The sequence below is a fragment of the Eschrichtius robustus genome, chromosome 3, assembly GCF_028021215.1.
Source record: "Eschrichtius robustus isolate mEscRob2 chromosome 3, mEscRob2.pri, whole genome shotgun sequence".
NCBI lineage: Eukaryota > Metazoa > Chordata > Mammalia > Artiodactyla > Eschrichtiidae > Eschrichtius > Eschrichtius robustus.
The window spans coordinates 75,796,267-75,821,035 of record NC_090826.1 but is presented as its reverse complement, the minus strand read 5'-3'; the positions used below and the strand labels follow the sequence as shown (position 1 = coordinate 75,821,035).

Below are 24,769 nucleotides of genomic sequence, written 5' to 3'. Positions count from 1 at the left end.
CATTTAATCCATTTACATTCAAGGTTATTATTGATATGTATGTTCCTATTACCATTTTCTTAATGTTTTGGGTTTGTTTTTATGGGTCTTTTTCTTCTGTTGTGTTTCCCTCCTAGAGAAGTTTCTTTAGCATTTGTTGTAAAGCTGGCTTGGTGGTACTGAATTCTCTTAGCTTTTGCTTGTCTGAAAAGCTTTTGATTTCTCTGTCAAATCTGAATGAGATCCTTGCTGGGTAGTGTACTCTTGGTTGTAGGTTTTTCTCTTTCATCATTTTAAGTATATCCTGCCACTACCTTCTGGCCTGCAGAGTTTCTGCTGAAAAATCAGCTGATAACCTTATGGGGTTTCCTTTGTATGTTAGTTTTTGTTTTCCCCTTGCTGCTTTTAGTATTTTTTCTTTCAATTTAATTTTTGGTAGTTTGATTAATATATGTCTTGGTGTGTTTCTCCTAGGGTTTATCCTGTATGGGACTCTGTGCTTCCTGGACTTGCGTGACTATTTCCTTTTCCCATGTTAGGGAAGTTTTCCACTACACTCTCTTCAAATATTTTCTCAGACCCTTTCTTTTTCTCTTCTTCTTCTGCAACCCCTATAATTCGAACGTTTATGCATTTAGTGTTGTTCCAGAGGTCTCTGAGATTGTCTTCAGTTCTTTTCATTCTTTTTTCTTTGTTCTGCTCCTCGGCAGTTATTTCCACCATTTTGTCTTCTAGCTCACTTATTCGTTCTTCTGCCTCAGTTATTCTGTTACTGATTCCTTCTAGTGTATTTTTCATTTCAGTTATTGTGTTGTTCATCTCGGTTTGTTCTTTAGTTCTTCTGGTCTTTGTTAAACATTTCTTGTATTTTCTCGGTTCACGCCTCCATTCTATTTCCGAGATTCTGGATCATCTTTACTATCATTACTCTGAATTCCTTTTCAGGTAGATTGCCTATTTCCTCTTCATTTATGTGGTCTTGTAGGCTTTTACTTTGCTCCTTCATCTGTGACATATTTTTTGCCGTCTCATTTTTTTTTTTTTTTTTGATGAGTTGGATTGTGTTCGTGTCTTACTGGTTGTTTGCTCTGAGGCTTCCAACACTGGTGTTTGTGAGCTGTTGGGTAGAACTGGGTATTGGTGCTGAGATGAGGACCTCTGGCAGACCTCACTCCGATGAATATTCCCTGAGGTTCTCTGTTAGTCTGAGGTTCTCTGTTAGTCCAGTGGTTCAGACTCAGAGCTCCCACCCCAGGAGCTTTGACCCAAACCCTGGCTTGTGAACCAAGGTCCCGCAAGCCACGAAGTGCAGAAAAAACAAAGGGGGGGAACAATAACAAAGTAAAAAATAAAATTAGACTAGGATACTAACAGATATGTTAGAAAGAATATAAAAATAAAAATATAGTTGAAACAACAACTGGAAGGTAAAACAGAACCAGAGTAGTAAAAAAAAAAAAAGAGGGAAAAAAAGAAAAAAAAAAAAGGTGGTAAAGACCTTGGCTGTGGAAGTTGAAGGGTGGGGCCTATGCTTAGGATCCACAGGGCTTGAAAAGGCCCTGTGGCTGGTGGGGGGTGGGGCTTAGGCTCGACAGAACAGAAGGGGCCCAGGCGTGCCTCCTGCCTCTGGTGTCAGAGGGCGGGGGCTCCCACCCTGGAGCCCAGCAGGCTTCCTGGATTCGAGTGGGCGGGGTGGTTGCCCTCCTCTCCTCTCCTGCTCTTCTGGTCCTGGAGGGCCCCGCCTGCCTGCCTCTCCTGCTCTCCCTCCTATGCCCCAAGGACCCATGTGGCCTGGAGTTCCTGTTCTCCCTGGCCTCCCTCCTAGCCCCCAGGAGCAATGAGGCCCACAGAGGCCCTCTGAGGGCATAGGACCTGGCCTGTGAGAGCTGAGCAGACTTCCTCAGCCGATTGGGCAGGGGAAACGCTGTGCATGCTCCCCCCTGATCTGAGCCCCTGAGGGTCCCTCCAGGCATGGGAACCCCTCCCCCATCTCAGCCACACCTAGGGGCACCGGTCCTTTCCAGCCTCCACTTCTCCTGCCCCCTCAGTCCCGCCACATCCTACTGGTTCGCTTGGGAGTTCCACCCATCTCCTTGGACGTCACAGTCCACCACCAGCATCCGGCAGGTGCCCTAGCTGTGGGGAGACACGATCTCCGTGTCTTTCCACACTACCATCTTAACTCCGCCCTGAATATGTTTTTTGATACCTTCTGAAACTTACTATTTTGTGATTTTTCTTTCAGAGTCACTAAAAATAAAATAGCATATTGTACATACAAAGTACATTCATCTGAACATGCCAGACTATGCACAGTAATATATTTACTGAAACAAAAATTTAGGATATTATGTATAGAAAAAACAACAGGACAATAAAGAAATATTTGTTTGTTTGTTTTTAAGATATTCCTTTCCATTCCTTACATGAATTGTTGCTGTATAATTTCCACACAGAGATGTTTATTGTATTTTTTTAACATCTTTATTGGAGTATAATTGCTTTACAATGTTGTGTTAGTGTCTGCTGTATAGCAAAGTGAATCAGCTATATGTATACATATATCCCCATATCCCCTCCCTCTTGCGCCTCCCTCCCACCCTCCCTATCCAACCCCTCTAGGTGGTCAGAGAGCACCGAGCTGATCTTCCTGTGCTATGCGGCTGCTTCCCACTAGCTATCTGTTTTACATTTGGCAGTGTATATATGTCAGTGCTACTCTCTCACTTCGTCCCAGCTTACCCTTCCCCCTCCCCGTGTCCTCAAGTCCATTCTCTACATCTGCATCTTTATTTCTGTCCTGGGCCTAGGTCCGTCAGAACCATGTTTTTTTTTTTAGATTCCATATATATGTGTTAGCATACTGTATTTTTCTCTTTCTGACTTACTTCACTCTGTATGACAGACTCTAGGTCCATCCACCTCACTACAAATAACTCAGTTTCATTTCTTTTTATGACTGTGTAATATTCCACTGTATATATGTGCCACATCTTCTTTATCCATTCATCTGTTGATGGACACTTAGGTTGCTTCCATGTCCTGCTGTTGTAAATAGTGCTGCAATGAACATTATGGTACATGTCTCTTTTGAATTTTGGTTTTCTCAGGGTATATGCCCAGTAGAGGGATTGCTGGGTCGTATGGTAATTCTAGTTTTAGTTTTTTAAGGAACCTCCAAACTGCTCTCCATAGTGGCTGTGTCAATTTACATTCCCACCAACAGTGCAAGAGGGTTCCCTTTTCTCCACACCCTCTCCAGCATTTATTGTTTGTAGATTTTTTGATAATGGCCATTCTGACCTGTGTGAGGTGATACCTTATTGTGGTTTTGATTTGCATTTCTCTAATTATTAATGATGAGCATTCTTCATGTGTTTGTTGGCCATCTCTATGTCTTCTTTGCAGAAATGTCTATTTAGGTCTTACGTGCATATTTGGATTGGTTTGTTTGTTTTTCGATATTGGTCTCTATGAGTTGCTTGTATATTTTGGAGATTTATCCTTTGTCAGTTGCTTCATTTGCAAATATTTTCTCCCATTCTGAGGGTTATCTTTTTGTCTTGTTTATGGTTTCCTTTGCTGGCAAAAGCTTTTAAGGTTCATTAGGTCCCATTTGTTTATCTGTGTTTTTATTTCCATTTCTCTAGGAGGTTGGTCAGAAAGGATCTTGTTGTGATTTATGTCATAGTGTTCTGCCTATGTTTTCCTCTAACAGTTTTATAGTGTCTGGCCTTACATTTAGGTCTTTAATCCATTTTGAGTTTATTTTTGTGTATGGTGTTAGGGAGTGTTCTAATTTCATTCTTTTTGTGTATGGTGTTAGGGAGTGTTCTAATTTCATTCTTTTGCATGTAGCTGTCCTGTTTTCCCAGCACCATTTACTGAAGAGGCTGTCTTTTCTCCATTGTATATTCTTGCCTCCTTTATCAAAGATAAGGTGACAGTATGTGCGTGGGTTTATCTCTGAGCTTCCTATCCTGTTCCATTGATCTGTATTTCTGTTTTTGTGCCAATACCATACTGTCTTGATTACTGTAACTTTGTAGTATAGTCTGAAGTCTGGGAGCCTGATTCCTCCAGCTCCATTTTTCTTTCTCAAGGTTACTTTGGCTATTTGGGGTCTTTTGTGTTTCCATACAAATTGTGAAATTTTTTGTTCTAGTTCTGTGAAAAATGCCATTGGTAGTTTGATAGGGATTGCATTGAATCTGTAGATTGCTTTAGATAGTGTAGTTATTTTCACAATATTGATTCTTCCAATCCAAGAACATGGTATATCTCTCCATCTGTTTGTCTCGTCTTTAATTTCTTTCATCAGTGTCTTATAGTTTTCTGCATACAGGTCTTCTGTCTCCTTCTGTAGGTTTATTCCTAGGTGTTTTATTCTTTTTCTTGCAGTGGTAAATGGGAGTGTTTCCTTATTTTCTCCTTCAGATTTTTCATCATTAGTGTATAGGGATGCAAGAGCTTTCTGTGCAGTAATTTTGTATCCTGCTACTTTACCAAATTCATTGATTAGCTCTAGTAGTCTTCTGGTAGCATCTTTAGGATTTTCTATGTACAGTATCATGTCATCTGCAAAAAGTGACAATTTTACTTCTTCTTTTCCATTTGGATTCTTTTTATTTCTTTTTCTTCTCTGATTGCTGTGGCTAAAACTTCCAATACTATATTGAATAATAGTGGTGAGAGTGGGCAACCTTGTCTTGTTCCTGATTTTAGAAGATATGGTTTCAGTTTTTCACCATTGAGAATGATGCTGCCTGTGGGTTTGTCATTTATGGCCTTTATTATGTTGAGGTAGCTTCCCTCTGTGCCTACTTTCTGGAGAGTTTTTATCATAAATAAGTGTTGAATTTTGTCAAAAGATTTTTCTGCATCTATTGAGATGATCATATGGTTTTTCTCCTTCAATTTGTTAATATGGAGTATCACATTGATTGATTAGCATATACTGAATAATCCTTGCATTCCTGGGATAAATCCCACTTGATCATGGTGTATGATCCTTTTAATGTGCTGTTGGATTATGTTTGTTAGTCTTTTGTTGAGGATTTTTGCATCTATGTTCATCAGTGATATTAGCCTGTAGTTTTCTTTTTTTGTGACATCTTTATCTGATTTTGGTATCAGGGTGATGGTGGCCTCGTAGAATGAGTTTGGGAGTATTCCTCCCTCTGCTATATTTTGGAATAGTTTGAGAAGGATAGGTGATAGCTCTTCTCTGAATGTTTGATAGAAGTCGCCTGTGAATCCATCTGGTCCTGGAATTATGTTTGTTGGAAGATTTTTAGTCACAGTCTCAATTACAGTGCTTGAGATTGGTCTGTTTATATTTTCTATTTCTTCCTTGTTCAGTCTTGGAAGGTTGTGCTTTTCTAAGAATTTGTCCATTTCTTCCAGGTTGTCCATTTTATTGGCATAGAGTTGATTGTAGTAATCTTTCATGATCCTTTGTATTTCTGCAGAGTCAGTTCTCCTTTTTCATTTCTAATTCTATTGATTTGAGTGTTCTCCCTTTTCTGGCTAGTGGTTTATCAATTTTGTTTATCTTCCCAAATATCCAGCTTTTAGTTTTATTGACTTTGCTATTGTTTCCTTCATTTCTTTTTCATTTATTTCTGATCTTATCTTTATTATTTCTTTCCTCTATTGACTTTGGGTTTTCTTTGTTCTTCTTTCTCTAATTGTTTGAGGTATACGGTGAGGTTGTTTATTTGAGATGTTTCTTGTTTCCTGAGGTAGGATTGTGTAGCTCTAAACTTCCCTCTTAGAACTGCTTTTCTGCATCCCATAGGTTTTGGGTCGTCATGTTTTCATTGTCATTTGTTTCTAGGTATTTTTTGATATCCTCTTTGATTTCTTCAGTGATCTCTTGGCTATTTAGTAGTGTATTGTTTAGCCCCGATTGGTTTGTATTATTTACAGTTTTTTTGCCTGTAATTGCATTGTTGTAGGTAAAGATACTTGATACAATTTCAATTTTCTTAAATCTACCAAGGCTCATTTTGTGACCCAACATATGATCTATCCTGGAGAATGTTCCTTGAGCACTTGAGAAGAAATGTATTCTGTTGTTTTTGGTGGAATGTCCTATAAATATCAATTAAGTCCATCTGGTCTAATGTATCATTTAAAGCTTGTGTTTCCTTATTTGTTTTCATTTTGGATGATCTGTCCATTGGTGGAAATTGTGTGTTAACGTCCCCTTCTATTACCGTGTTACTGTTGATTTCCCCTTTTATGGCTATTAGCATTTGCCTTATGTATTGAGGTGCTCCTATGTTGGGTGAATAAATATTCATGATTGTTACATCTTCTTCTTGGACTGATTCATTGATCATTATGTCGTATCCTTCTTTGTTTTTTGTAACAGTCTTTATTTTAAAGTCTGTTTTGTCTGATATGAGTATTGCTACTCCAGCTTTCTTTTGATTTCTATTTGCATGGAATATCTTTTTCCATCCCCTCACCTTCAGTCTGTATGTGTCCCTAGGTCTCAAGTCAGTCTCTTGTAGACAGCATATATGTGGGTCTTGTTTTTGTATCCATTCAGCCAGTCAGTGTGTTTTGGTTGGAGCAATTAAACCATTTACATTTAAGGTAATTATCAATATGTATGTTCCTATTACCATTTTCTTAATTGTTTTGGGTTTGTTTTTGTTGGTCTTTTCCTTCCCTTGTGTTTACCACCTAGAGAAGTTCCTTTAGCATTTGTTGTAAAACTGGTTTGGTGGTACTCTTAACTTTTGCTTGTTTGTAAAGGTTTTAATTTCTCTGTCGAATCTGAATGAGATCCTTGCTGGGTGGAGTAATCTTGGCTGTAGGTTTTTCCCTTTCATCACTTTAAATATGTCCTGCCACTCCCTGCTGGCTTGCAGAGTCTCTGCTGAAAGTTCAGCTGCTAACCTTATGGGAATTCCCTTGTATATTTTTTTTTGCTTGTCCCTTGTTGCTTTTAATATCTTTTCTTTGTATTTAATTTTTGATAGTTTGGTTAATATGTGTGTTGGCATGTTTCTCCTTGGATTTATCCTGTATGGGACTCTCTGCACTTCCTGGACTTGCTTGACTATTTCCTTTCCCCTGTTAAGGAAGTTTGCAAGTATAATCTCTTCAAATATTTTCTCAGACCCTTTCTTTTTCTCTTCTTCTTCTGGGACCCCTATAATTCGAATGTTGGTGCATATAATGTTGTCCCAGAGTTCTCTGAGACTGTCCTTAATTCTTTTCATTCTTTTTTCTTTATTCTGCTCTGCGGTAGTTATGTCCACAGTTTTATCTTCCAGGTCACTTATCCGGTCTTCTGCCTCAGTTATTCTGCTATTGATTCCTTCTAGAGAATTTTTAATTTCATTTATTTTGTTGCTCATCATTGTTTGTTTGCTCTTTAATTCTTCTAGGTCCTTGTTAAACGTTTTTTGTATTTTCTCCATTCTATTTCCAGGATTTTGGATCATCTTTACTATCATTACTCTGAATTTTTTTTCCGGTAGACTGCCTATTTCCTCTTCATTTGTTTGATCTGGTGGGTTTTTACCTTGCTCCTTTATCTGCTGCATATGTCTCTTTCTTCTCATTTTGTTTAACTTACTGTATTGGGTGTCTCCTTTTCACAGTCTGCAGGTTCCAGTTCCTGTTGTTTTTGGTGTCTGCCCCCTACTTGTGAGGTTGGTCAGTGGTTTGTGTAGGCTTCCTGGCAGAGGGGACTGGTCCCTGTGTTCTGGTGGGCGGGGCTGGATCTTGTCCTTCTGGTGGGCAGGGCCGCATCCAGTGGTGAGTTTTGGGGTATCTGTGGACTTAGTATGACTTTAGGTGGCCTCTCTGCTAGTAGGTGGGGTTGTGTTCTGGTCTTGCTGGTTGTTTGGCATGGCGCATCCAGCACTGGAGCTTGCTGGCTGTTGGTTGGAGTTGGGTCTTAGGGTTTAGATGGAGATCTCTGGGAGAGCTCTCACCGAGTGATATTACTTGGGGCCAGGAGGTCTCTGGTGGTCCAATGTCCTGTTCTCGGTTCTCCCACCTTGGAGGCTCAGACCTGACACCTGGCTGGAGCATCAAGACCCTGCCACCCACATGGGTCGGAAGAAAAGGAAGAAAAAAGAAGGAAAAAAAAAGAAAAATACACGAACAATAGAACCCCAAACCAAATGGTAAAAGCAAAACTAAACAGACAAAATCACACAAATAAACATACACACTCATAAGAAGAAAACAAACAACAGCAACAACAAAAAACGAACAGTCAGAACCCTAGGACAAATGGTAAAAGCAAACCTAAATAGACAAAATCATACAAAGAAACATACACATACACGCTATAGACCAGGGCTTCAGAATATTTGGTCCTTTTCCAGACTTCTCTCTGTTCCTCTGTGAAAGGACTTCAAGGTCATTTTGCTTAGACTTTGATTCTCAGCCTGCAATGGAATCACGTGGGAATCTTGAACGGATGCTGGGCCTCACTGGGGAGGAATCAAATCAGAAAATCTGGGGTGAGGCCTGGCATGAAACTGCTTTAAAGCTTCCCACCCGACTCCACCAGTCTCCGGAGGCAAGAGCCCTGTATTTTTTAAACTATCATAAGTTTTAAAGCTATGAACTTTGAATAAACTAGCCACTGTAATTATAAGAATAATTATTTCCTATTGATGGAATTTGTCAATGATGTATTAATACTGCATATCTGTTCATTAAATTGGAAAGTATTACTCTGCCTCTCGCAGTCTCATGTATTTCAGGCTTACACATGTTGGAAGTAATTTATCGTAGTTATATTTCACAGACTTTAAGACTCACCCCAAAGTAAAGATGTCATATTTTCCATTCTGAAATTAGTAATATATAAATGTGGACTGTTAGAAATGTGCCGTTATGTCAGGACGTAGACCTCTGGAAATCACTGTTTTAAATTTATTTTTAAAGTTGATTACTTCCTCCAGTGTTCATTCCATAGTTTATTTCAAAACAATTATGTGCCAGTTATTATGTTGGGTCAGAGATATAAAAAAATGAATAAAACATGCTTCTGCTCTCACATAATGCACAGATTAGGAAAACAGAAAAAAGAAAACCAAAAACCAAAAACAAGGCAGTATACTCAGTATGGTAAGCAGAAGGACATTCCAGTAGTGGTAACTGTATCTTCAAAGGGTTGGAGCATGTGGTAAGGGAGAGCATGTTCAGAGGCTAGAACACAGCCCATTGTGTCTAAAATGTTGGGTTTGGAGGAAGAAGAAGTCAAAGGGGAGTAGGGATGAATGGAAGGACATGAGACTGAAAGGGTTGATGGAAAACTAGTAGTAAGGGCCTGGGATGCTATCCTAAGAAATTTGGATTACAACTAAAAAGGGCAACATTTTCATCATTGTTGCAAATACACCCTTAAAAGTTCCTTAACATTTGGAAAGCATGAAATGGAGGTTTAAAGCAACTCGGTATTTGAAGATGAAGGATGATACATTAGCCAGGCACAGAGAGGTTGCAAGAGAAAGAAGGAAAATGAAGGCGTCAAGAACACAAAAATTTAGTGGGCTCCAAACAGTCAAGAGATTTCCACTATTTTTAAAATTTTTACTTTCAAAAACCCTTATAGTTGTCCTTTACATTCTAAGAAAGAAGTTTTTCTAGGTCTGTTGCTTGCAGGAGATGATAGTGGTAGTTAATGTTTTTGAGTAAATCTTGCTTTGGAGCATTAAATTGAAAACCTTGACCTTGGTATCTATGTCTCTTTCATGTTTGTTTCCTCAACACTACTACACAACACTACAATGTTTGATACATATTATGCTCAATAAATATTAAATGATGAATGAATGAGAGAAACCCAGAAGAGCAGAGCCTTTTGTTTACTACTCAGTTCCCTAAAATTATGGTAAATTTTATTGTCTGCAAGTTGTAAATCATGAAATAAAATCATTGGAATGCCTGGCACATAGTAACTGCCCAATAAACGTTTGCTGAATAAATGGGTGAAAGAAAAATCTAAGACAATCAAATGAAGTATTTATTGAATACTTCCTGGGAACATGGCACTAAAGTATTTCCCCTATCATCAAGATATTATCTCTCTGGAGAAATACTTCAAAATGAATGCTGTGGGTAGTAAGTATTATAGGAGCTCAAGGAAGGGAAGGAGGCTCGTGGACAAGATCAGTATGAGTAGGCTTCAGGAAACAGGATAGACCTCATTAAAATTTGAATGATTGGTATGATTAATAAATGTGAAAAGGAAAAGAAGTTATTGAAGAATAAGGCATGTGTGGGAGCTTAGTGAGATGAACCATTCTGGGTTAATTAAGTTTACAATGTTCTCTTTTTAATTCTAGTTGGGTGCTCAAGGATGGCTTTCTTTCTTATTGCTTTTCAGGGCAGTGTTGGCCCTATGGGACCAGTTGGACCTTCTGGAATCCCTGGCCCAATGGTATGTTTCTATTTTTATAATGGATATTTCACTTTGAATTTTCTATGATGTCACAAAGTATCACTTTCTTTTTTAGGGTCTTTCGGGGAATAAGGGCCTACCTGGAATCAAAGGTGATAAGGTGATTTAAATATTTACATTGTCATAGAGATGATTTCTTATCACATTTACTTTTCTTTTGAATCCACACAACTTATAAAGTACTTGTTTTAAAAAATATGGGATCTAATCTGTACTATCAATTATATAATTTTTCTCAAAAGTAGGAAAAATAGAGAAATTATTCTTGTATAACTAGTATTTGCCTTCTTATAATATTGCCACATTTGCATTGCTTAAGTGTCTTCACGTGAAATTGTGCTCTCCAGGGTGAACAAGGCATTGTGGGAGAGCTAGGAGAACCAGGGTATCCTGGAGACAAGGTAATGTTTTTACCGTTAATTTTATATAAATACAACAAAAAGCAGTGGAAATGTATAAATTCTTTAAAAAGAAAGGAGTACTGATTATTTTAATCATTGATTATATTTTTTTTTAGGATATGGTATCAATATGGTTTTACAAGTCTTATTTAAAACAGTTTTCTCAATTATTTTAGACTAATTCCATGAATTTTTTAGTAAAATTGTAAATAGAGGCATATCTGCCTTCTGTTGTAGAATAGTGTTTTCTCTTCACTGTACTGTTCTTTTCTTTTAGGGCGCTAGGGGTTTTCCTGGACCACCAGGGATGAGAGGAAAGCCAGGACCTTCAGTAGGTTTGAACTTTTGGTTTGCTTTTTCTGATTTATGGACTACACACTATGGCATGAGTCTGGATACCTGTTGTTGTTTGTGGAATGTAAGAAGTAGGATGTAAGACTACCAGTTTGGCGTTTTCTCTCCACTTTTAGAATATAGCTAATCCTTGAAGTTTTTAGCTCACATTCCATAGATTATTGGGTCTCACCCTCCTCACCCCACCCCATCCCAGGCCAAAGCCAAATTTCTGTGAGCCTTAAAGATCTTGGTTGATCTATAATAGACAGTATTTAAACTAAGCAGTAGATTTTAAGTCAGAAAATATAAGGCACCTTAAATAATATTTTAATTTATCCAGATATCTGTTTCATTAAGGAAACATTTGGAAGAAAAAATAGCATGTCACACTCTCTTATGGGCCCAAATATTCTAGTTCCTTGTCTTCTTTTAACCTTTGACCATCAATTAATTGAAATAAAAGGATACCGTGTATTGTAGTTAACTTGAAGCCCAAGAAACTATAAAACTAAAGTTACTGAATAATTAAAAACATTTAAATGAAAAATGGTTAAAACATGAGTTAAAGGTATTTATCTGCATATTAAAAATCATAATAATTATTATAGCTAACATTTACTGAGCGCTTACAAAGTGCCAGGTGCTCTTCTAAGGTCTATACGTCTAATTTAATCCTTAAAACAATCATATGAAGTTGGGACTATTATTTTTTTTAAATTAATTAATTTATTTATTTATTTATTTTTATTTTTGGCTGTGTTGGGTCTTCGTTTCTGTGCGAGGGCTTTCTCCAGTTGTGGCGAGCGGGGGCCACTCTTCATCGCGGTGCGCGGGCCTCTCACTGTCGTGGCCTCTCTTGTTGCGGAACCCAGGCTCCAGATGTGCAGGCTCAGTAGTTGTGGCTCACGGGCCTAGTTGCTCCGCGGCATGTGGGATCTTCCCAGACCAGGGCTCAAACCCGTGTCCCCTGCATTGGCAGGCAGATTCTCAACCACTGCGCCACCAGGGAAGCCCCAAGAAGTTGGGACTATTATTATTCCTATTTTACCAGTTAGGGGAACTGAGACACAGAGAGTTAACGAACTTGCCCAAGGTCCCATAGTTAGTTAGTAGCCACCTGGGAAAACCTAGGAAAACACATATGTTGGAGCCCATGCACTTAGCCACTGTGCCATAGTGTTTTAGGCTTTAACGTTTTAAGATTGCTTTAGGGTTTTAATATTGATTACAACTCTGTGAAGGTGATTGTAGATACAAAAACTTAGATATAAAATCATAATTTATTAATATAACATTATAAAAGGGTGTTGTTTTCCCGAGCAATTCATCATGTTCCCTCTAACTCCACCCTCTCATCTTTGGATTGTTTATTTTTGCATCAAAGGAAGCAGCATTAAGTTACATAACTTTACATACACCATTCTTTATGACTTCTAACAGTGACAGCACTTCATATACATTTCCCAGGAATTATTTAATCCAAAGAACAATTGTTGGCATCTATTTAGCTAATGACATATTGGTGGTGAGTTTTGCCTTAACTAGTTTTCACTCAGTCAGCCATCTACCCAGACTTGTGCCGTGGTGTTGAATTTCAGAAGGGGCACAAGTATAGGTCAAGCTAACAAAAAGCTTCTATTTTTCGAGGATGATTCTAAACCACGTAAAAGGGACTTTCAATATCTGCAGTGATTGACCCTTCTTATATCTTATATCTTCATTTTTTTCTAATGTGAGGGTTTTCTAACTTTTGATAATAATAAAAGAAAATGGTATGACACATTTTCTAAGGTCAATACTAAGTAATAAAAAATTGATATTATTCTCTTATGCTTTGTAATTAATTACTTGAGAAAACTAGAGTCAAATATCATGCTTATATAAGGTAAACCTTTTTAATGTCTTCCTTACTCTTTGATTCAATTTATATTGATAACATGTTTATTGGGGTGGGAGGGGGCGGAAATCGCTGGTCTGAATAACATGTAGATTTTAGTTCCAGCCCTGACACTGACCTGCTGTGACCTTGGGCATTTAACCACCATGGTATCCAGTTTCTCGTGTTTAAAATGAGAGTCAGGCTATATCATATGTAAGGTTCCTTGCAGCTCTGTGACTCTTTAATCCTCTCTTAGTAATAATGCTTACCAACGTTGCTCTAGTCTAAGCTAAAGCAAAGACAGCCTGTTTTACCTTTAGCACATTGTCTTAAAACCTTACTTTTTTTTTTTTTCCTGGAATCACCAGAAACTCTAATGTGGTTCTTTAAGGCAGTGATGCAGGGAACATGAAATGGTGAGCGTGAGGCTTTTGCTTGCTCGTGTTATATCTTTTTTGTACTATTCTAATAAAAATATTTTAAAGTCAGCAGGGATTAGTTTGGTAGGAAACAGTTGGCTATTTTTTATTTGTTTTTTTTTAATCAAATCTTCGAAATATACATACTTTGGACTGAAGATAGGATAGAGACTTATGAATTAATATTTATGAGATGGCCTTGCCTTTAGACTTTCACTTTATCACTTGTTTCTATCTTATTGTTAGAAAAAATTGTAGTTGTTTGACTTTCCTCATTATGGAAGGAGACACCTGTTGAATGAAAAATTACGTACACAATATCAGTAATCATATTAAAAATAAATTATACAAGTTGGTGCCTATCTAAATCATTTGTTTACTATCACGCAAAGAATGCCAAAGTCATAAGAATGTCTTTCTTATTTTATATCTCCTACTTTTGGTTTTCTTTTATCTAAAATGTTGGTGTCACTGATACTGTTTCCAAATGAATCTAAGTTATAACATAAAAGAATGTTTTCAAGATAGAAGAATGTCCTGATCCAGAAGGTTTTTAACATTCTGGAATAGGGAAGCTTTTACCCTGCAGGTATTTAAAAACTAGAGGAAACTACCGATCTGAAGTTGTTAAGAAATATTTTTTTTAAAAGAGAAAATAAATACAATTATGTCCTTTCCATTTTTTTTTTAGCTAGAAGTTGCTGTCATTTGTAGAAGTTTACTTTTAATCATTATTCAATTCTCTAAAAGTTACTTGAAAACTCAGTTTATAATTTATAAAGGAGAATTGACATTCAAGGAAACTTGCCATTGAAGTTTTTCAAAATGAAAATTTTTTCTGAAGGATGAATAAAATTATTCCACAATTTATGTTTTTAAATATCAGGTTGTCAATCAACTTTTCTGAAAACAGAGGCCTAGTGTATGCTGATTTTTCCTCAAGCTTGTAAATTTAGTGTCTTGTTTAGATTTTGCCACTAGAGGGCCTCAGTGAGAACTTCATCTCTATCTCTTGGAGGTAATACTCATTTTAAGAATTTGACTCCCTTAGATACTGATTATGATGGAGTATGATGGATTATAATTTTGTTTATTTAGGGGAACTTCAGTGAACTTCGCATAATACTTTATTACTTTTCTCTAGATTTGATTGCAGTAGTTGTATTGTGTACTGTTTAAGTCCAGATACTCTAGCACTCTATGAGACTGAATTTAGTACATGTGGAAAACTGTGCTTTACTTCTTGGAAAGTGGATAAACCCATATTATACATAAAATTTTATGTTTAAGAAATGCAAGCAATTTTATGTATTCTGAGACCTATTTAAGTCAAATTTGAAGCTCACATAGAAATTTAATATGACAGAAATAATGAATTCAATATTTTTTATGAAAACAAGGGTATCAGACTACCGGCCTTCCCTGTTCTGTAGTTTCCTCTCTTGAGAGCATCACCAACCCTCTCTAGTAGCAGGCTTTTACCCACTTCTCTTTCCTCGGACTTCTTCTCCAGCCCTGATTTCACATTGTTAGCCTGAATGTCAGAAAATGGCTGCAGAGTTATTGAAACTGAATCCTCAGAAGTTTAGTTAAAGGATTAAAGCAATCTAGGAATTCTAGGTATCATCCAGGAGAGGAGAGAGGATGTGAAGGGAAGGATTAATGGTTATAAAATTGATTAACATTTAATGAGTACTTTCTATATGCTAGACACTGTGCTTAACACTTATACATTTATTGTCTCATTTAATCCTTACAATGACTCTGTAAGAATGTTACTACTGTTGTTATTATTCCTGTTTTATTGGTGAGAAAACTGAGGCTGAGAGAGATTAAGCAACAAGGATTTAAATCCAGGTGATTCTTAATTACAAAATCAGGCCCCTTATAGTTATCAAAGGAGAAAGGAATTTTCAGAGACAGTCAGAGGACCCTGGCTATTTATGGAAACAGTTCTTCATCTAGAGTTCCCTACTTTGTTAAGTCAAACTTTACTGTCTTATCTCTGGGTAACACATACCCACACACACAATTTTTTTCCTTGATTTGATTTCTATTAATTTGTTTGTATCCCTAACATTTAGGGGTAAATATATATATATATATATATATATATATATATATATGTGTGTGTGTGTGTGTGTGTGTATATATATGTGTGTGTGTGTATATATATATATGGACACATATCTCTATATAATAAGTTTTCTACAATGATGATGGTTATAAATTAAGTCTTTCTGTATAGTCATTAAAACTTCGGCATATTATTATATATTGAGTGTTGTTTGCCAGAAAGTCATTACAACTTTGTGTGGCATAATATATTTAGTGCTTTTTGCTTACCATATGTTTCCTTTTTAAATCATATTTATTAAATTAATGTTTATACTTTGATTTCTCCCACCCACCCCCACGTTTTAGGGCCAAACAGGTAACCCAGGACCCCAAGGACCATCTGGCTCTCGAGGACCAGAGGTAAAATGTTGGTGGGAATATAATTAATTTAAATAAATATAGAAATTAAGCTTGGTTAGTAAAACATGCTTTTACATAATAGGTTTAAGAAAGATTCTCTTTAAAGTTTATATCTTTGAAAATAGTTTGGACTAAATTTTTTCTGTTATGTCAGGAGGTTTGCAACAGTGATCTCTAGAAAATAGAAAAGGTATTAGCTACATTACAGTCCTGGTTAGGTCACAGCTGATTTATTTGTTCTGCACAACGACTACTAATAACACATGCTTGGAGCTTGAAATCAAATTTCAGGACCTAAACGCCATTGAATTTTTAATGCAGAATGCTTCCAATTTTTTAATATGCATATATCATTTGGATCTCATATTCTAGAATAAATACAATTAAGTCTGTAGCACATATATCAGATTTGCTTGTATATTTGAAATTCTTACTTTGGCTTAATGCTTGATGTAGAGGGGCTTTTTCTTTTCTTAAGACTACATAGGACATGAGCTTCTGAGATGAAACATTTAAGTTTTATTAAAAAAAATCATTTTATGACTCAAAGATATACTACATAGAGATAAAGCTTCTGAAGCTCACCCTAGTTCAAAAATATATACCAAAGCATACGCATACATAAGCATATAAATACACATTCACATCTGATCCAGAGTCATAGATGCAGCATTAACAGTGAGAAAGTGAATTTGGCTTCACAATAAATAAATCAGAGCAATAAAGTCCCCATAGTGTCAAAGCAGTAGGCAGAGTTTCTAGGAATAGTACCGTCCTGGTGCTTTCTCCCTCTCTTTGTACACTGTAAGGTCTATTTCTTCTTCCACAGCTGTCTTTCGGGGTTGGCTGATTTCTTTAGCAAATACCTATTCTTACTTATTGTCTAATTTAAAAACATATTGGATGTTGACAGTTCAAAGATCTAAAAAACTACGTTGTATCTAGTTTCAATAATAGAGAGGTAATAGGAGGTAAAATACAGCAATGTATTCATGTCATCATTCTGGGAAGAAGGAAATTGTTTTGAGTAATAAAAATGATTATTAACAGACAAAGTAGTAATTAACAGATTAATATAAGTTTATCTCTTTTATGAGCCTACATTCATTTAATCATTTGTCATGAAAACCTTCCTGGAATGAATCATATTTACCTGTGTTCTCATACTGAGGATACAGAACCTAATTTATCTTTTATTATCTTTAAAGGTTAATTTTATGAACATGGATTATTCTGTTGTAATTTTAGTTACAGATGGTATGTGTCCTAGGAAGGACTGTGTCACCTCCTTGTTATCAGTATGGTTTTGGATCGTTTTCTTCTTTTATATAAAGCCAGGTTAAAGGATGCATGGGCCATGTTTTTACTTATTACTTGATTTTCCAAAAATTTTTTGTCCTCTGTTGCCTTTGAGATTTTATGATTTGCAGTCATGATTCAAAACATTGCCTCATTGTCTTTGACTCCTGCAAGGTAGTAAGCCCTAACCTATGCCCATTCTTCCTCCATACCTATTTTAAATTTTTTGATGGGGCTGAAGATGTAACCTGTATTCTCTCAATAATTGGTGCCAGGTTGTTTTGGGAAATGGGGCCTAATCCAAAGATCATAACTTCTTCTTGATCATAAGAATATAATACGTAGGATATCATATATGAGGCAACAGCTCTATTTAAATACTTCTTGACATTAGGCTTTTAATAGAATTGTATGTCTAAGAATTTAAAATAGCATGTTTAACAGTATATCAAGCCTGAAAAGTTTCTACTTGCACAGTAGATGAATTTTCTCAGGTAAAGGATCTTATATGTTGTGCTGTATTTTGACTTTATCCTGTAGTCAGTGATCAAAGATTTTTAATCAAAGGAATGAACTTATCAGACATGCATTTCAACATATAAGTGGTAGAAGGAATAAAGATAAAAGAGAAGGAGAGAGGGAGAGATGACAGGACTAAGGCTGCTTGGGAGTATAATGCAAGGCCAGGGGATTAATGATGAGGGCCTGTAACAAAAGAGAGGAAAAGGTGGCTTCAAGAAATAATTAGGAAATATAATTCACAGCAGTTGAATCACTCACTTCAGTTCATTCAGCTTGTGTGAGAGAGGAATAAAAGACAAATATAATAATTTTTGCTTGAACAGTTATGTAGAAAGTAGATCACCATTCTAAAAAAAGAGAATAAAAAAGAAGGAGGAAGATACTCAGGGTGGGTGGAGATAATGCTTTGGTTTTGATTTTGTTAGGGCTGAAGTGCCTATAGGACATACAGGAAATTAGTCTCATAAGTGTATAGAAAATTGTAGACCTGACACTCAGAAGAGTGAACTAGAGATACATGTTTGTATAGTCATCCACATAAAGGTATTAGATGACACAATTGTAATAGATGAAATAATTTAGGCTTTATAAAACAAGGTTCGAAAATACTACACCTGGACCCTCAACTCCAGAAGGCTATACTCTCTGTTTACAGTGCAATTAAGTTTTAAACTGACAGTATTAAGAGCAGTAAAATAAACTTTGGTAACTTAAAAACATTATGAGAAGAAAAAAATCACAATGGAAATTAGAAAATATTTAGAATTAAGTAACAAATCACTATAAAATCTAGTGTTGTACCTAAAGCAGCACCTAGAGAGAAATTCACAGACGTCAGTGCATTTCTCTAAAAAGCAAGGAAGATCAAGAATAGTAAATAAGTTATGCATAACACAAGTGTAGGGATTTGTTTTAAAAGGAAAAAGATGTTGAATGAGGTCAAATAGGATAGAGTCTGTGTTCTCTGTAAGTAGGAGACTAAATCCCAAGAGTGGGAGAAAGGTGTGCATGCAGAAGGAGGGCGCTCGAAGAGTTCTGTGAGGACTAAGCAGGGAAGGGAACCAGGGACTAGTAACAATTTCTGACTTGTGTTAAAAACTCAGCTGAGGCTGAAAAACGTTTTCCCCAAAATATAGCCACAAAGTTCAGTACAGTTCAATAGAACCGAATTGCAAACTTGAGTCTCAACTTTCTACTGGGCAAAACAATGAAACATGGTCAGTTATATGCTTTTCTTCTCCCTTAGATAAAAACATATCACTTGTACAAAAAAAGGGCAACAATTCGTGGTATTATGTGATTTCCATATTTGAGTATAGATTGCTATCATAATGTCAAAGTACAATCCAGTAAAAGTAATCCTATTAGAGGCCAAAATGATGGTCCTAGGTATATACTTCTGTGATAGCTTTTGTTAATTATTGGGTGATGAAAGGCTTAAGTTAATATCTGGAAAGTACAGTGCTTTTGGGATATCTTCTGAATGAGAATTGAGGAGTTAGCCTGAGTACCTTGAGCAAATTACTTGGAGTTTTTTTTATTGTGAATATTGTGATATATATGTTTAATTTTATCTTTTCCTAAATGGCTTATCAATTGTCCCAGATCCGTTTGTTAAGCAATTTGTCTTTGCTTCAGTGATTTTAAGATGCCACCCCTATCATATAGTAAATTTCCATGGTTATTGGGTCTATGTCTGGACTTTGTTTTCTATTTCACTTGAATGGTTGTCTATTCCTGTGCAATTGTCACATTATTTTAATGATAGAAGCTTTATGGTATTTTTTAACTTTATTGAGAAATAACTGGGAATAATCGACCAATATAATTGTATATATAAAAGTGTACAATGTTGTGATTTGATATACATTGTGGAATTATTACTAAGATCAAATAACACATCCATCACCTCACATAGTTAATTCTTTTAAATTTTTTAAAAAAATCTTATTGGACTATAGTTGATTTACTATGTTGCATTAGTTTCAGGTGTACAGCAAAGTGAATCAGTTATATATCTATATGTCTCCACTGTTTTTCCCTGTGCTATACAGTAGGTCCTTATTAGTTATCTGTTTTACATATAGTAATGTGTATATGTCAATCCCAATCTCCCAGTTTATCCCTCCCCACTTTTCCCCCAGGTAACCATAAGATTGTTTTCTACACCTGTGACTCTATTTCTGTTTTGTAAATAAGTTCATTTGTACCATTTTTTTAGATTCCACATATAAGCGATATCATACGATATTTGTCCTTCTCTGACTTACTGCCCTCAGTATGACAATCTCTAGGTCCATCCCTGTCACTGCAACTGGCATTATTTTGTTCTTTTTAATGACTCGGTAATATTCCATTGTATATTTGTACCACATCTTTATCCATTCATCCATATGTAGATGGACGTTTAGGTTGCTTCCATGTCCTGGCTATTGTAAATAGTGCTGCAGTGAACATTGGGGTGCATGTATGTTTTCGAATTATGGTTTTCTCCAGGTATATGCCCAGAAGTGGGATTGCTGGATCATATGGTAGCTCTATTTTTAGTTTTTTTAAGGAACATCCATACTGTTCTCCATAGTGACTGTACCGATTTACATTCCAGCCAACAGTGTAGAAGGGTTCCCTTTTCTCTACACCCTCTCCAACATTTGTTGTTTATAGATTTTTTGATGATGGCCATTCTGACTGGTGTGAGGTGATACCTCATTGTAGTTTTGATTTGCATTTCGCTAATAACTAGTTATATTGAACATCTTTTCATGTGCTTTTTGGCCATCTGTATGTCTTCTTTGGAGAAATGTCTATTTAGATCTTCCATCCATTTTTTTGATTGGGCTGGGTTTTTTTTGTTGTTATTGAGCTGCATGAGCTGTTTGTGTATTTTGGAGATTAATCCCTTGTCAGTTGCTTCGTTTGCAAATATTTTCTCCCATTCTGAGGGTTGTCTTTTTGTTTTGTTTATGGTTTCCTTTGGTGTGCAATAAATTTTTTGTGGTGAGAATGCTTAAGATCTACTCTTAGCAGCCTTCAAGTATATAATACATATTTTTTTTTAACTATAGTAATGATGCTATACATTAGATCCTCAGAACTTACTCTTCTTATAACTGAACATTTGTATCCTTTGAACTCCATCACCCCATTTCCTCACCCCACAGCCACTGGCAACCACCATTCTATTATCTGTTTCTATAAAATTGACTTTTTTAAGATTCCACATATAAGTAATAACATACAATATTTGTCTTTCTCTGTCTGGCTTATTTCACTTAGCTTAATGCCCTCCAGATTCATTCATGTTGTTGGAAATGACAAGATTTCATTCTTTTTTATAGCTGAATAATATTTCAGTGTGTTTGTGTGTATTTATCACATTTGTGAGATATATATATGATATATATAAATATGATATAATGATATTCACATTTTCTTTATACATTCATCTGTCAAAGAACATTTAAGTTGTTTCCATACCTTGGCTATTGTGAATAATGCTGCAGTGAACATGGGGGTGCATATATCTTATAGAGTTAGTGTTTTCATTTTCTTTGGGGTAAATACCAAGAAGTGGAATTTCTGGATCATATGGTAGTTCTATTTTTAATTTTGGGGGGAACCTTCTTACTGTTTTCCTTAGTGGCTGTACCAATTTATATTACCACCAACAGTGCACACAAGTGTTCTCTTTTCCACATTCTTGCCAACACTTGCTATTTCTTGTCTTTTTGATAATAGCTATTTTAACAGATATAAGGTGACATCTCATTGTGGTTTTGATTTGCATTTCCCTGATGATTAGGGATGCTGAGCATCTTTTCAGGTACCTGTTGGCCATCTGTATGTCTTCTTTGGAAACATGTCTATTCAGATCCTGCCCAGTTTTTAACCAGATTGTGTCTTTTTGATGTTGAGTTGTACGAGTTCTTTATATATTTTGGATATTAACCCTTTATTAGATATATGGTTTGCAAATATTTTATTAGGTTTGACTTACATTTGTGAATTAATTTAGGGAGCAGTGACATTTTTATGATATTGAGTCATCCTTTTAAAGAACAGTGGATGTCTTTCATTTGTTCAAGTCTGCTTTTGTGTTTTTCAGGAATGTTTTAAAGTTTTCCTCATATAGGTTTTTGTACATGTCTCATTAAATTTGTTCCTAACTATTTTTTTGTTGCTATTATAAATGGGATTTTTCTCTACCATTGTATTCTCTAACAGGTTTCTGTATGTATATGAAGATTATTGATTTCTGAATGTTAATTTTACATCCTGCTGCTTTAATGGTTTATTGTCTTTGAGTTATTTTTACCATTGATTTTCTAAAGTTTTCTAGTTGTACTCTCATGTAATTTTCAAACTTTTTTTTATCAGTTCCCATACCTCTAATTCAGTTCTCTTGTCTAGTGGCATTGTAATACCTCTAGTACAATGCTGAAGAGTTGGAAGTAGTGTGCATCCTTGTCTTCTTCCTCATTTCAGTGGAAATGCTGTAATGATTTCTCATGAAGTAAATGCTAAATTAAAATTAAAATATGCACATATTTTATCATGTTAAGAAATATCATCAATTCCTATTTCCTGAGTGTTTTTGAAATCAGGAATCATTTTTATAGTTTGTCAAATATATATAGAGAGTCAGATATTTGCTATATTTTCAACATGTGTAGAGATAATTATATATGTCTTTTTAGATATATTTATTGGTATATTATAGTAATGGATTTTCTATTAACTATTTTGTATATAATAACTATTTCTATATAATTTCTGTATATTGACTATTTCTATATGACTTTTCTATTGCATTCTTGAAAAAATTCTACTTTATCATGGCACATTATTTTCCTAATATAATACTAATTATACTAATATTCATTAGTACTTCTGCATCAGTATTTCTAAGTGATATTGGCCTGTAATATTCTTTCTTTTTTTGGTACTTCATCAGGTTTAGATATCAGTGTTATATTTATTTCATCAAAATAAATAGAAAGTCTTCTTAGTTTTTAGTGCTCTGGAATAATTTATGGAATACTGGGATTATCTTACCTGTGAGGCTTTGGTGGAATTTTCCTGTGAAACCATCTGGAATTGATGCTTTTTTGTGGAGTAGTTTCTTGGTACATTTCTGTGTTGCTTCTGTGAAAATTAGCCTGCTTAGAATTAAGCTTTTTATCTCTAAAGGGGTTAGCTTTGTTAAATTGTTATTTTCTTTGGAAATTAGCTGTTTCACCTAGGTTTTAAAATATACTTCCATATAAATCTGCAGAATAGTCTCATGATTTTTAAACTTTGTTTTAAGAATTATCTCTCTGTGCTATTTAAAATTTGTTAAATTTTTTATATTTGTGTTTTCTCTTTTTTTCTCTTGATTAGGCTCCATTCAGTTTGTCTAGTATGTTAATTTTTTTCTCAAAAAAACCCTGAAATTTTTATTTATTGTCTTCTCTTTTTCTTTTCTTTACATAATTAGTTTCTCTTTGTATCTCCATTATTTTCTTGAGATTCTTTTGGTTTATGTTGTTCTTTTTCTTTTTGAGTTGGGAATTTTATTTAATTTATTTTTATTCTTTTATTTTTATTCCTAAAACTATTAGGGGCCATGCCTTTCCCTCTGATCATTGCTTTAAATGTATCCCATGTATTCTGGTATTGAGTATTTTTATTACCATTATTTTTTAGATATTTTGTAATTTCAGCTTGTATCTCCCTCTTAACCCAAGATTTATTTAAGAAGGTGTTTTAAAATTTCCAAGTGGGAGAGCCTGTTGGTTTTGATTTTGTTAATAATTCCTGGTTTCATTACACTGTTATCATAAACTGTTGTTCTGTTTTATGGAACTTAGCAGTCTGATTTTTTCTTTGTGACCTAATATATGATCCCTTTTTGTGACTGTTCAATATGAACTTGACCAAAAGGTATGTTTTTATTATCAGATGTGAAGTTCAGTATATAGTGACTTGCTCTTCCTTATTGATTATGTTCTTTATCTTTTTGCTGTATCTTCACTTATTTTTGGTCTGATTGATCTCTCTGTTTTAATGGAATGGACTGTGGCTGTTGTCTACCCAGCTGCTTTGGGGCCACAAATGGTACTTCTTTCTCCCTCCTTCACTATCCATTTTAAATTCCCCTCACCCTCAGCTGCCTCCTCAGTAGGTCTTTGTGACTTATCTGGTAGTATAACCTAAACCTTCATGACTGTAGGGCAGTTCCAAGATGTGCTGATTATATCACCTGTGTTTCATGTGTATTCCTTCCTGCCTTTTTTTGTATAAAGCAGTCTTTCTTCCTCTTGTTTTTCAGAGTCAGTTAACCATGCCAGTTTGGTGACTCCTCTTTTTGTTTGCTCATATCTTGTCATAAAAAGTCTAAAGTGTCCTGGTAGCAGCTGTAACTTTTAGTTTGTTAGGACCTTTGATGTGCCTCCTGTCAAGAGAGAGCCCCTTTGGGTATCAGGATCTCCAACCCTGAAGAGTCCAAGGTTGTGGAGACAGAACACACAAAATGTACTGTGTTATTCGAAGTGATGGCAGATAGGACCACACCTGCTTCTACTTCTTGGTTTGGGACTCATATATCCTTCCTATTAGGGACAAAGCATCATATGGAGGTCTCTGATTTAATAAATACACTGTATCCCAAAGGGTGGTACTCCATCCTTTCATATTGTTTCCTCTGAGCTGGTTCTTCAGTTATAACTTTAGAAGGCAGTTCCAGTGTTCTGTGAGACTGGCTACCTCTAGATGGTGCAAGGTGGATTAAGACCAGTGGATCATATCATGGGCTCACTCTTATACCTCCTTCAATGTAGAGATACTATGCTTTATGAGGTTCCATGCCTGTGGATCAGGCATTCTGTAATTCCCTAGATAGTGGTGCTAGTTAAACCTCTAAAGAGAGGAAAGGCACACTTTTAACTAAAATATGTATCTAACTCTGTAAAAATGAACTGCTGATACTGCCAGATTGAAAGGGGCCCACATGAATATAAACTTTTTAAAT

The 24,769-nt window shown here is 35.7% G+C and overlaps 1 protein-coding gene across 1 annotated transcript in view; it reads left to right on the top strand.

The window, feature by feature from the left end:
• COL24A1 (collagen type XXIV alpha 1 chain) overlaps positions 1-24,769 on the top strand; it is a 384,282-nt gene that overhangs the window by 113,946 nt on the left and 245,567 nt on the right. Inside the window, exons 16-20 of the mRNA XM_068540226.1 lie at positions 10,349-10,402; positions 10,479-10,523; positions 10,771-10,824; positions 11,102-11,155; positions 15,883-15,936. Coding sequence (XP_068396327.1) covers positions 10,349-10,402; positions 10,479-10,523; positions 10,771-10,824; positions 11,102-11,155; positions 15,883-15,936 — 261 coding nt within the window. The remainder of the gene's footprint in view (positions 1-10,348; positions 10,403-10,478; positions 10,524-10,770; positions 10,825-11,101; positions 11,156-15,882; positions 15,937-24,769) is intronic.